General features: G+C 34.4%; 1 protein-coding gene across 1 annotated transcript in view; it reads left to right on the top strand.

Annotated features, from left to right (window-relative positions):
• The window catches only part of UBL3 (ubiquitin like 3), a 78,178-nt gene extending 66,307 nt beyond the window's left edge, over nucleotides 1-11,871 (top strand). Inside the window, exons 2-5 of the mRNA XM_077158952.1 lie at nucleotides 21-129; nucleotides 3,790-3,876; nucleotides 8,733-8,810; nucleotides 9,141-11,871. Coding sequence (XP_077015067.1) covers nucleotides 21-129; nucleotides 3,790-3,876; nucleotides 8,733-8,810; nucleotides 9,141-9,193 — 327 coding nt within the window. The 3' untranslated portion in view covers nucleotides 9,194-11,871. The remainder of the gene's footprint in view (nucleotides 1-20; nucleotides 130-3,789; nucleotides 3,877-8,732; nucleotides 8,811-9,140) is intronic.
• Nucleotides 11,872-12,507: the final 636 nt, after the last annotated feature.

Genomic DNA, 12,507 nt, shown 5'->3' with positions numbered 1-12,507 from the left:
ATTGCCCTTTTTTTTTCCAGATAAATTTGCGCCTCATTTTGGTAAGTGGGAAAACAAAAGAGTTCCTGTTTTCTCCTAATGATTCTGCTTCAGACATTGCAAAGCATGTATATGACAACTGGCCTATGGGTGAGTGTTTTTTCCCTCTTGAGAATGAGTCATGTAAATGCTTTATGTCCTACCTTGTTTCACAAAAATTTTGAAAGTTACAAATATATAAAATATAATAAATAAAAGTAATTGAAGATACAGGATCCAGTCTTAAGGGAGATCATTGGGTATGTCCCTAGATTTTAAACTTCACCTATCTCATTGCAAAAGATTGCTTAAAGTAGCTCAGTCTGCACAATCCCTGTTTTTGCCTTCAAACTTTTAAAATGTAAGTGAAAATATTTTGTTTTAGAGAAGAGCACACAGTAGTTAATAAATACACTTTCCTATTAATCAACCCCTCTGTGTCAAAACACAAAGTAAAAAAAAAGAAAAACTAACTTACCAGATTATATAGTCTCTTTGGTCTACTCTATATGTAGCCTTTTAAAATCGAGTTTTACACAGAGTCAATTTATAATTCCATGTCAGTTTATAATGTTCTTTCAACTACTGCAAAGACACAGTATCCATAACAAACAAGATGTGTGTGTGTGTGTGTGTGTGTGTGTGTGTGTGTGTATCCCTCCTTGCTTTCTTTGGTTCTTTTCTCTCTAATAGGTTTGTGTGTCACCTCCCTTAAGTGAATCTTTAGCTTATTCTCTTCCTTTGAGCTTCTTATATATGGGGCCCTTTTAGAGGAAGAACCTTCATATATATCCCCTAGTTTTCACTTGCATTATTTTTGTTATAATTTTACTTATTTTTAAATGCACAAACGTAAAAGTTGATTAAAACTCTTTATCCTTATAACTTGTATACAACCAATAAAACTAAACAGATGTGTAAAGAAAATGTAAATATTAGTCTAAAACTAATAATACTCTACTTAGCAACATTGAAGTGCCAGATGATTGGCTCTTTAACGAAATGCAGCTTGCACCATGAATGTGGCACTGCTGAGTTTGGGATGCCTTTACTCTTGCATGCTGTGTGCTGACTCGGTTATCTGCAGAGTCACCGCAGAAACTTTCTTCATACTGTGTACCAAATTGTCATTCAGCCTTCACTTAACAAGACATTACATATTAAGCCCCTTGACAATTAAAGTAGTACTGCTTGGTGCCAGTGTGATCCTAATCATAAATACAGATGTGGGTACTGAAATCTCAAGACTATACTGGGTTATAAATTTATTATTTAAATGATTTAGATCATTTCCTTCAGATTATCATTAAATTGAAAACAATTTAAAAATTTTTGAGAATATTCAGACCCTAAGGATATATGTATTTGTGGGTTCCTAGACCAGAGTTTAAGAAATGCTGAGTTAGACAAAAATGCTTTCAAGTAGTGGATCTTTCTTCGCATTAGTAGTCAAGAGGCCAGTCAGTGCTAGTTTCTAAATCAGGGAGGAACTGATGCCAAAAATTGTAGCTAAAAAGACTTTAAAAAGCTGAAGTAGACTAAATTTGGGGCTCTCAGAATATTGGGTTTTCTCCATAACCACTTGGTATAGATGACTATCAGCATGAAAAATATTTTGAAATACATGTCTAGTAGTGCTGTGGTGCTAGGGATATGGTACAGCAGAGTACTTTTTAGGCCAATTTTGACATCTGTGAATGTTGTAGAAAAATTATGCAGGACTGAAAGAGTATTCCCCCTAAAAAGATTACTTTCTTTGAGTAATATAACTTGAAGCAAAATAAATAATTTTACTTTCATAATTATTTGACTTAGATATTAAAATTAGTTTTAATTTCTTAAAATACCCTGATTAATATTAAAGATAGGGGCAGATCTTTGCCATAAATAATGTCTCATATGAATGAACCATCAATCAGTGTTTGAAATTCAGTGTATTAATCTTGTTACTTATTTTCACAAAAAAAGTTTTTAATTTCCAGTCTGCAGTTTTCCAAATCTATCACCATTTTGATAGATGCAGGGAATAAAAAGTAATTTCTTTTTTATTTTACATAAAATATTTAAATAATGAGATCTGGTTCTACATTTTATCATATAATGTATTGAAAGTCAATAAATGTAATTATTTTGTGATGCTAGTAATAAAGGTGTAGTAAGTATTGAATTTTCCTTAGTTTTACCCTTTTGCAGTTTAGTGGGAATATTGCCAATAGATAGAATAGTCTGATGCATAGCTATTGCAGTGTCAAAAATCCTCTAAATACGAATACTCATAATTTTTCTTTATCTTTTTTATGTTTAAATTTATCTTTAAACATTATCCTTCTGCAGGTTAATCTCTCTAAATTTCAGATCCTCTAAGAAGAAAGGGGGATAGCATATTAAATAAATTAAGCACCTGAAAATCATGACACTTAAATCTATAGAACACTTCCACCTAGATGAGAGATATTCTATTAAACAATAATAGGGGGAATGATAAATTCAAAGTAATCCATATTAAAATATTAGATTCTAATTTGATCTTTATTCTGTCAGAGTTGTGACCTGGGGTACATGAAGTTAGATGGCGATAAAGCAGTGCCGGTGGGAGAGGAGGGAAATGGGGAAAAGGCACAAAGAGGAGAGGCATGAAGACTTCAGAGCACTTTCTCCTCCCCCACTTTCTGCCCTGCCTGGGTCACCTGAGAGGCAGTGGGTTTATCAGATTCATGTTCACCATTTTGAATGTGCATACAGAGTAAAAAGGAAAAACATTCTACTTAACCTACTATCACTTACTCTTCTCAGAGTATTTAAAACTATTGTACTTAAAATTAGTATTTTAAACTATTGAATTGATAGCTATCATCTCCTGATAACAGGAGCTTCTATAAGCAACAAACATATTATACTAGAATTCTTGACAAAGATGACTAAGGAATTTGCAAGTCATTTTCAAAATCAAAGCTGAAATGATCACATCTTTAAACTAATGAACACTGCTAACCTCATACCCTGTCCTAGCAGCAGTATCCTTAAACCATCATTTGAATAGAGAGGTGTTCCGTATTTTACTATAACATAAGTTATGCATCTGTTATCTATCCTACCCACCAGTCTGATTTTTTGTGTCTGTGTATACTTTCCTAGCTTCCATATTTGTAAAATACCTTCTAATATATCTTTATTTTTCAAGTTTCTTCTGAGGATTGATTTTGGGTAAAGTGAGCTAAAGTTGTTCTGTAATATATACTAGTTGGCTGTGAAAAAACAATAACAGTAAATCAATATTATCCAAAAGTAAATGCTGTTAATTTTTTTTCTTATTCTCAATGTCAACATATTAATTCATTATAAAAATCTGTGTTAACTTGTGTTTCTAGCCTTGAATATACATTATAGATGGGTACAAATATTGGAATGTTATAATCTTTTTAAATTACTGATAATTGCAATTAATTTTCAAATATTCTTTTTACCAAGATTATCTTTTTACCATTTCATTTGTTTTAATTAGTAATTTATTTAATTGTGTAATTCAGGACTACAGGTTGGTACATTTTAGAATTCTTTAAGAGGCAAGAGCTTATTTTTCTGTAGCTCCCAATATTTAATGAGAAGAACAAATAAGAAATGAGACTGCAAAGAATGCATGAGCAGTAATTGAGTTATTAGGAAATTCAAAAGGTCTTCTTTGTTTGATTTGGATCTGACTTTTTACAACAGTGCAGTAGTACCTTAGCTATGTGTTGAATGCACCTAACCAGTTCCCTGGATTCTTTTCAGACTGGGAAGAAGAACAGGTCAGCAGTCCAAATATTCTACGACTAATTTATCAAGGGCGATTTCTGCACGGAAATGTCACATTAGGAGGTAATGTGATTTAATGTGATTTGTAATGAGATTTAACATGTTTCATGGTGGCGTTATTTTTGTCTTAAATGGTAATGTCTTTGGTTTTACTAAAAAATTAACAATTTCAAACTTAATATGACTTCTACCCATTTTTTGGTCAGAAAAATTTTAACCAGATTTGCACCTACTCCTTTACATTTTCGGTGTATTAAAAGTAATTTTAGCATTTTAATAAATGTTTAGTACAATATAAACGTAAACTTTGTCCTGTTAAATGGAAGTCCACGTTTATTATTTTATAAATGTCATTTTGTACTTCGGATAATATCATTTGAATGTGCTATTTTCAAGTTAAAAACATACACAAACTCAGAAAAGTTTATGATAATTGGTTTTCAGATATAATGAAGAGATGTTTTAAGTTTGATTCTAATGCAATGACTAATCATGTGAGAGTAAAAAGAAAGGTAGTGGGGTGTTGTCATTGAAAGCAGATTATAGAACCGAGCTGTTCCATTTGTGACCCTGCTCTGTTACTGGCTGTGTAACCTTGGGTAAGGTACTTAACCACTGTGTCCTCCAGTTTCCTCATTAGGAAAATGGGATAGCAGTAGTGTCTACCTCACAGATTGGGAGGGTTAAATGAGTTTATGTATTTAAAGCACTTAGAACAGTGCTTGGCTTCACACACACTAAATATTCAGTAAATGTCAATTATTGTTCCTTATATGTGATAGGAGAAATGTAGCTCAATGGTGCCCCCTTATGTCTACCGTTATCAGGGTTATTTTATTTTTAGTATCTGTAACTTCAAGTATATTCAGATAACCAGAAACTTGTAGACAAATGAAGAAAAGTGATATATTTAAATATATGCTTGTTTAAATATAGTCTTTCTTTTGTCTCTAAACCTAACAATGAAACCACCTATTTTTACTTAAAGGTAGAGTATTTCCATTGGCTCATTCAGCGTTTATTTATTGAATTCTTCCTATGTGCCAACACTGTGCTAAATACTTGGGGAAGCAGGATCGAACAAGATAGACTCTCCTCCTTCCGGGTGCCCTGGTACTGCGAAGGAGACGCAGATTAAAATCCACTGTTGACATAGTGGGAAGCCAGAGCAGATGTATACGTACAATACTATGACAAAATTAGGTAGACAGAACATTTTAGGATATAATCTCGCACATAACCAACTTCAGTGGCAGTGTAATAACTGGTATAAAAGGCACAGCTGTCTACTTAGATATAAATATAGCTTTATTTTGTTTGTAGTTCTTTTATAGCTCTTTGAATCCTTAGTTGGGCACCACCCCACTTCATGTAAAAATTTAACATTAGCTTCATGATCATATTGTACATTCATTAAGGATAGGGCCATGGTCTAGTCTGGTTTTTGATTCCCTGTGGCTCATACCGTATCTTGTTGAATGAACACTTGATAAGTGTTGATCAAGTAGAATCTGTTGACTATATGAGTAAATCTTGAGACTCTCCATTTTTCAGAATTGATCTGAGTAATTCCTCACCAGTGTTATTCCTTAATTATCTTTCTGTTCTGAAGTTCCAGCTTCATACTAGAGATATAAAATTTGTATTAAAATCAAAATTAGTGATTCATTCCCATTAAAGTATCTTTTTTTTTTTGCATGGCACACCATAAATTATTGGCATTTTACCAGTATTATTTTGGAATTTTTGGAGAATTAATAAATTGACATATCGTTAGTGTTGTCATTCTTTGTTGCCATCAGTCTTTTCAAAATCATCTTTGGCCTCAGTGACTTACACAAATAGCATTGAAGCTTAACCTTTAAGTTGTTCAGGAGCGTTGGATATTTGATAAAGGTTGAATGATAGCATTCAATTCATTTGGGGTTTTTTGGTCCCAGTTTTTCTTTTGAGTCTCCTTGTCCTATTGAATGTGAGAGCACCAAGGGGACAACAGCTGTCTTCACATATTCGAAGGGCTGGTGTGGAAGACTCAGGCTTGCATTGTATGGCCTTAGACTTGTTTTGTGTAGCTTTGAGAATTAGACCTCCAGCTGGTAGCTGGAATTCAAGAGCAGACAGATTTCTGTCCAATATGGGAAAGGAAATCTGAAAACACTGAGCTGGCTAAGGCCAGTTCTGGAAGTCCTCGTTATTGATGTTCACGCAGCGGGTCACCACAGGGTTGTAGAGCTGCATAGCCTAGGTGGGGTCACCACTGTGTGGATGGCCAAAGTCTCGGCCATTCTTCAGATTTTGTGGCTCAGTAAGATTCTCTTTTAAATTTTTGGTTATTGAGTCCTGAATCTCCTGTTTTGAGATGTAACTTGTTAGACTAGAAATTCTGTCCACTAAAGTAAAGGCACGGTAACAACCTCACAGTGTGAAAGAGAAAGAAGAGTATCAGCTAAAGGTCTGATGTTCATTACATCCAGATCATTGTTTTCCCAGATGTGGTTCTGAGACCATGGGTGTGAGAATCACCTAAGAGACTTATTTTTAAATGCAGATTGCTACATGTTCCACCCCACCCGCCCGACCCCATCTCTGACTCTCCTGAATCGAAATCCTGTGTAATTTTTATACACACCAGAGGTTGAAACTCTGTCCTGTGTATCAAGCACAGTGTCATGGTGGAAAGCCAGAGCATCCACAGTGAAGGAAGCAGAAAGCTTCCTCCTCCAGGAACCCTCTTCCTTCCACACCTTTAACACTGTTAGCATCAATCCGGACTACTTCTAGTTAAAATTCAGATTGCAAAGAAAAATAATAGTCCTTGCCAATCCGATGTTAATTTACTCAACAGCTTTCCAGTCCTTTCCAGCATTCCTTTAAATTTGCATCTCAGCTTGCTTATCTGCTCCCTGAAGTCCATTTTCACTGATATGTTAAAAGTGAAGATTTTCCTTAAGATCATGGTAATGGTTCTTGAATGCTTTCTTTGTGTCATGCCCTGAATCAAGCACTTTCCTTTGATTTATCAACACAACTGTAAGTAAGGGGTAGATAGATAGGAGAATAACTCCAATTTAGATTAGGGAAACTGGATTTAGGGAGGGGTTAAATAACTTGCTCAAGTTACACAATTGGTAAGTAGCAGAGATGCTTGTTTGTTTGTTTGTTTTTTAACCCAGGGCTGGCTTCCTGGAGGCAAGGAGCTGGAGTGAGTGGTACCTGGTTGCAGGTGTGCATTGCAGATAAATTCAGGGTTTAAAATGTTGATCAGTCTTTCTCAGTGCATTTGGTGAAATTTTAGTATTGTAAAATTTTAAGTACATTTTCGTGTAGATCAGGCCTAGGAGACTGTCCAACCAGTGCTCTCCTTCTTTTTCATCACAGTGTGTATTTATGTACTATCTTGCTTCATTTGAACTTCAGTGCTTAAGAGAATAGACCAAATTATGGCTGGCCAAGTTTATAGCAGGTGGAAACTCACCTTGATTATGTGAAAATTTTGAGTATAATTTGCTATTGAAGGTAATTTGCACTCTCTTAATCTACGTGTTGATCATCATCCTGTAAGGCAGGATTTAAAAAGAAGGTCAAATTTCATCGAATAGATGTGCTTCAATTTATCCACATTACAAAATATTGCAAAGGATATAGTCTTTATTATTATTATTATTATTATTATTTTTATTTTCCAAGAATACATGTGTAGAAATGGCACTACTGGGTCAACAAATATAAGTACTTTTTATAGCTTGATATCTGGTTTTCCAATCTAGATTAGATCATTCCCTCTATTTAGCTAAGCACACATTATGTTTCAGTAAAGAAGAATACGTCTACTCTTTACTCTATAAGCACTAAAGAAGGATCTGTCTCATAAATCAGCTACGTTTTATAAACTTTCTTACAAAATGGATACAAACAAATTAATAGGTTGCTTTTATAATCAAAATCATCAATTCAATGAAAATGTCCTCTGAAGATGTTTAAGCACTAACTTCAATTTCCAGAAGGACATCTATGGAATGAATAATCATAAACTTTAAACAGTCATAAGAAAAAAAAAATGAGAAAATTTCCCAAAGAAAAATGAATTGATTCTATATAAATCTATTTAAAAAAATAAAAAAATAATAATAAAAAGAAGGTCATGTTAGGGGCATCCTAGAGCTGGTGTGGCGTTTATGAAGAGAAAGTAGTTTCTGTGACAGAACAAAAACATCACAGCTGTGAAAACAACTCAAGAAGTTTGCTAGACCAGCTGCTTCTAATTTTATTCCTAGACTGACAAAGGAAGTTGGTATATGTTATGATGTGGCTACATGGGTGTTGTTATTTATTCTCCGCGTCTGAACTATCTCATAAGGAAATATTTTATCACTGTGAGCAAGAAAAATCTCTTGAAAACTTGATTAGAAAACATTGATTATTAATAATGCTAAGACATTCTTTTAAACTAAACTTTTACAGAAATTCTTATTGAAGAATAAAAAGTTGAGGATACATGTTTAAAGTTAAAAATGATATTTCTTCATTGTAGTAGCCTAGTTTATTAGAGGACTAATGTGTAATTAGATTTAGAAACAAATGTCTCTCAATCTAAACTTTTACTTAACCTAGAAAAAGTATTCTTTACAAAAATAAAAAAAGAAAAGCATTTTTTGTTCTTTTTCATTTTTCCTCTGAAAACTACGTCAGCTATTAACCAATTATGTATAATTTCACTTGTCTCCTTCCTTAACAGTTTTTTAATTGTAAAAGTCATTTCTGATAATGTGGGCCTTGTTTTGTGTTTTCAAGGAGGTGCACTATTTGGTAAGAAACTGAATCTTCTTAGGGAGTCATACAGAAAATCAGTTTTTAAAATGCTTTCAGTTCTGATTAAGATTGAAGTAAATGTCATGGCTTGTTTTCTGCTTTTCACCTAGCATTAAAACTTCCATTTGGCAAAACAACAGTGATGCACTTGGTGGCCAGAGAGACATTGCCAGAGCCAAACTCTCAAGGTAAGCCATGCACTGGAGAAGTTTCTCAATTGATCAGAAAGGCAGGCGTTGAAATGTGTCTTGGTTTTTCTTGGACCTTCTGAGGGAGAGGACATTTTCATAGTTTTTGAGCAGCGTTTCTTAAGCAAACATCAGACATTTTAGAAACAGGCTAAAATTAAAAGAACATTTATTAAAGCTTAACGATTTTTAAGAATGCAAACATTAAAAAAAAAACCTACTTCTTACTGTACTTGGTGCCCCCTTCACACACACACACACACACACACGCACACACACACACACCCCATCCTAATATTTATAAACCAGGTGTTTCTTCGTTTTCCCCAGGTCAGAGGAATCGTGAAAAGACTGGAGAGAGCAATTGTTGTGTGATCCTGTAACCGCCGTCTGCTGTGTCTGCTGAGTGTGATGTGATAGGCTTTGTCTCCGTGCTGCCAGGCAGAAGGGGCCCCACGTTGCTTCAGAAACCCTAGGAACAGCCTGCGCGCAGCTCCCTGGAACTGAGTTAGTCCATGAACGCTGCCGTGTTCTCTCATGAAAGTAAAAAGAACCAAGGACATTTTTCACTATGACTTTTTATTTCTAGTATCTTTATGTTGAGCAGTTTGAAAATGTATTTGTTTTTAAATGCAGTCAATCGCCAGGGGAAATGTTAACCAGTTATCTTCCATAGCAGAAACCATTTTGCTGCCACAAAAATTTTCATCACCAGAACTAACAAATCAAATGTTCAAATACAGTTTGCACTAAAAAGATTGACCTTATTTTCCTCATCAACAGAAGTTATAACATGGTTTGCAGTAACTACAAATGCTCATATATACAGTTCCGCACTGGAATACACTCAGTCAGCAATTAATGAAGTTAATTACTGGGCCAACTTGAGAGGAAAAAATGGAAAAGAAACTAAAACGTTTGGTGAATTCTATCATGGCACAGAATACTAAACTGAGGGTGACTCTTCACTGCAACAAATGAAAACACAAAAAACAAAATGTGCCTGTTGTTTAAAGCACTCAGTAGAGGGCTGATGAGACTAAGGTTTCTCTGCCACGTGCACTCCTCAGTCAGGCGGTAGCTGAGTGCTCGTTCATGTAGCACAGAAGGGGTAAGAGGGTTTCCTAGCCTTAATAGGGGAGGGGTAATTCCAGTTGTTCATTGGCTTTTATTTTTGTGCATACATAATAGAAAAACCTCATTTACTGATCCATTTTGTGTATTTGAATAGCGGCAAATTGAATTTTTCCAAAATTCTTGCTCATCTCTTAACTTTGTCCAGTGTCATGCTTATCATTAGAGACTTCAAATGCGTTATCAAAATTAAAAGAAGAAAATCTCCATAGTACTAGTTTTGTTTCTTTATGTAGTTTGCATTTGATAGTAGTGCTTGCAATTGTATTAAAATCAAAAGCTGATTTCGAAGACACACATGATTAAAGGTGTCATTCTTTTGTTTTGTACCAATAATTTAAAATTGATATGCTAAAAACAATTTGCACAGCACTAAAGCATGAGCTAGTTTCATCTAAACCTGTAAAAACAAAAGATTTTATATTTTTTCACTGGGAAGAATTCTTCCTGGGTGAAATTACAAATATGTGTAGAATATATTTAATAAAAACTTATAAAATACCTAACTATAGAACTTAAATATAGATTGGCGTGTAGTATATAGAAAAATATCCCATATAAATAACTTTAGCCTTTATAAAAATGAAGTTACAGGCTGACATTATGTTCTGTATTGAGTGTCCACAGTCCTTGCGAACATTCAGTGTAAATGGTTTCAGATGGTCAGCTTTGTTTAAAGGTAATCAAGTTATTTTATTCATTGTTAATGCTTTGATGAAAAGGCTTTATATGCAGTAGACCTACAAAATACTGTTCATACTGATCAGAATTAAATTTGTATAGAGCAGAGTTTTAAAACGAATGTAAATAGCACTAAACATTTTCTTTCTGCAACCTGTACTTAATAGACTCTTTCTGTAAACTAAATAAAAAAATACCGTAGTGCATTTTGTGGTAATTTTAAAGTCTTGATTCAGTTGATAATTGTTTAAGGACTCATTCATGTTAAATTTGTTTTCTATTTTTACTTCTAAATCTTTTAACAATTCATTTAATTAGTATTTAGCTGGTTTTTTGGGGAGTATTCCCAGTGTATCGTCAATATTTAACCTGGATAATTTGTGCATGGTCACAACAATGGATAGAATTATGTTATCACTAAAATGTTATGTTCTGGAGATATTCATGTGCTTTGACTGGAGCTTCAAAGTGAATTCTTCCAGTGTTGACAGAAGAAGAATCTGGTAGTTACTTAATTGGGCAATTAAGCCAATTATGGCTTTATTCTTCTTTTGTAAAAGGAACTACTGGTAATTATTGTTAATACCTATTTGGGTTCTAATTACTCTTCTGTTTTTCCAAAGTTAAAGACTCAATCAGTTATGATTGAGGGTTGAAAATATTCACTAAGGTTTTCAAAGTATTTTTCTGTGAGTTCCCGCAGTACATATTTTCCTCCTCTTTCACAGGACCTCAATTTAGTTTGCTAAATGGGATAAACTGGTTCATTAGGAGAGAAATAATTATGTCAGTTATTATCTAATATCATAATGTATGCAAGATTTTTTTTAAAAGAGTAAAAAGTAGTAAAATTATATACTGAAAACACCAAAAATTTAGATGCCTTACTAGCCTACACTTTTAAAATAGTTCCTTGGACTGCCTGATGGTTAATATATGATTGATCATATCCAAGGCTGCTGTTGAGAATCCCTCTGCCAAAAATCGCAGGCCCAGCGCCTGCAGATGAGAGCTGCGAGGATCCAGTGGTGGAGATAAAACTGGAACTGCTTGGCCCATAACCCTGCCCCACCCTCTGTGTCCGCTGTCTCTTTTCCTTAAATTACCCTAGATGTCATTACGTGTTCTGGGCAGAGCAACCCCTTTTAGTCTTTATTAGAACCTCACCGTGTCTCCCTATTTGGAACTATTTGTTTTCTCTCCAAAATAAGTTATCTTACCATTAAAATATACAGTATCTAATGTCGTCCTTCACATTAAATAGGGTTTTCTTATAACAAACCTTTATTCTTAGTTTTAATGAAGTTACCTTGACCAATGTTACAGGATTTCTGTTAGCTGATTGTGATAAACAATGTTTAATGTGAAAAGAAATTAAAACTTTCTCCATCGGTTGTAGAATATTTCCCTTCTTTTAAATGACTTCCATTCATAATTTTTGGTGTTATTTTCTTAGTCTTCTCTACTCTTTCCCTTTTTCCTTTCTTTGACTTATTTTATTACATTCTATAGTAAAATTCAGCCCCTGCCAGCCTTTCCTCTTTTCTATTTTATCAAAATCAAAAAGGAGTGATCAACCAAAATGGAAATTGCCTTCGTGCCTGCTGATTGCAGGCAGTGGCAGGCATGGCGTCACCCATCCTTTTCCATTATCATCTTATAATATAGCTGTTTGTTACCTACACAGAGATTGAGGGTGAGAGGAGGGCTTCAGAGAAGAAAGTATATAGCCTAAAATTACACTGCCGGGAGTTATCTAGGCACAAGTTCCATAGCTGAGATGGAGTTGGGGTCTGGGAGGTGGTCAGTAGGTGATCAGCTGTGGTTCCTAGCTTATCCCTCCTTCAATCCCCCCTCCCACATCATGTGTTTTCTTTTACAA

Source organism: Tamandua tetradactyla, chromosome 4 (assembly GCF_023851605.1).
Source record: "Tamandua tetradactyla isolate mTamTet1 chromosome 4, mTamTet1.pri, whole genome shotgun sequence".
Lineage (NCBI taxonomy): Eukaryota > Metazoa > Chordata > Mammalia > Pilosa > Myrmecophagidae > Tamandua > Tamandua tetradactyla.
This window is presented reverse-complemented; position numbering and strand designations above follow the sequence as displayed.